Raw genomic sequence first — 1,548 nt, forward strand, 5'->3', positions numbered from 1 at the left:
GCATGTGTCTCCTGTCTCACTTTTTAAATATTAAAAATATATTTATTGATTTCAGAGAGGAAGGGAAAGAAACATCAATGATGAGAAAGAATCATTGATTGGCTGCCTCCTGCACTTCCCCTATTGGGGATCAAGCCCGCAACCCAGGCATGTGCCCATGACCAGAATCGAACCCAGGACTCTTCAGTCCACAGGCCCTTGCTCTATCCACTGAGCCAAACCGGCTAGGGCTGTTCACATAGATATTAATTAAAATATTAATAACAGTATTAGCCGTGTGGCTCAGTTGGTTAGCGTATCATCTCAATACACCAAAGGCTATAGGTTCGATCAGGGCACATACAAGAATCAATCAATAAATACATATATAAGCGGAACAAGTCGATGTCTCTCTCTCTCGCTCAAATGAATAAATTAAAAAATGTATTAATAAGCCCAGCCGGTGTGGCTTGGTGGTTGAGTGTTGGCCCATGAACCAAGAGATCACTTTGATTCCAGGTTAGGGCACATGCCTGGGCTTCAGGCTACATCCCCAGTAGGTGGCATACCGGAGGCAGCCGATCAATGTTTCTCTCTCAGGGATGTTTCCACTCTGTCTCCACTTCTCTCTCTAAAATCAATGAAAGTGTATTTTAAAACATAAATAAATAAATGTATTAATAACACTGAATTTCTAACTTACCATGGCAACATCATCTAAAATGCTCTGAGGTGAACTATGAGCCATAACCTAAAAGAAATAAAAAATTATAATTTTGAAAAATAAATGAAAACCTATCAACCAACCAAAAAAGCAAGAGAGTCAAGTAATTTTAAGATACTTTCAAACTAGTATGGGAATTTCTTGTGGATGAAGAATCTTTCTATAAATTTCTTAATTCCTCAAATCCCACTCTCTGGAATGGAAATTTGACACCATAACTTGGGCCCTTAATCTCTATAGTATCTGTCTTCTAATTCAAATCCAGTCTTACAAGTTTTAATGCTACAATAATTATAACTGTAAAGGGCAACCTAAATCTGCTACCTAATGTTAAAATAGGGAGAAAAATAGCATTTTCTTAAATGTAATTAGTTATTAGTTATTCCTTTATAGAAATATGGTACTTCTACTGTGATGTCTTAGGGGATACTTGTAACTTACACTTTTCTAAGGTTATTGGGGGGTTTCAAGAAGATTGGGGGAGTTTAAAGAGGATATCCAGCACATAGTAATCAATAAATAAATTCTAGAGGCCCAGTGCATGAAATTCATGGACAGGTGGGGACCCTAGGCCTTGCCAGGGATCAGGGTCCATTGGGGCCAGGTCAATCGATTGGGGTCTGCCAGGGATAAGAACGGGGGGGGGGGGGGCGGAGGGGGGGGGGACTGCGGGAGTTTGGATATTGGCTCCAGGAGGGAGCCAGTCCTCGGCCTCCCTGGGAAAGGGGCCGCCCACGAGGCAACGGTCACCGGGCTGGGCACAGAAAGAACATACACTGGACGCCGCCATCCCGGTTCCCCGCCCCACCCCCCTCCTCCTTCCCTCACTGCAATGGCCTGGTAAG

The 1,548-nt window shown here is 42.7% G+C and overlaps 1 protein-coding gene across 1 annotated transcript in view; it reads right to left on the reverse strand.

Moving 5' to 3' along the window:
• RBM25 (RNA binding motif protein 25) overlaps window positions 1-1,548 on the reverse strand; it is a 49,465-nt gene that overhangs the window by 4,971 nt on the left and 42,946 nt on the right. The window contains 1 exon segment of the mRNA XM_006779398.2: window positions 683-730. Coding sequence (XP_006779461.1) covers window positions 683-730 — 48 coding nt within the window.

This window comes from Myotis davidii, unplaced genomic scaffold, assembly GCF_000327345.1.
Source record: "Myotis davidii unplaced genomic scaffold, ASM32734v1 scaffold17, whole genome shotgun sequence".
Classification (NCBI taxonomy): Eukaryota; Metazoa; Chordata; class Mammalia; order Chiroptera; family Vespertilionidae; genus Myotis; species Myotis davidii.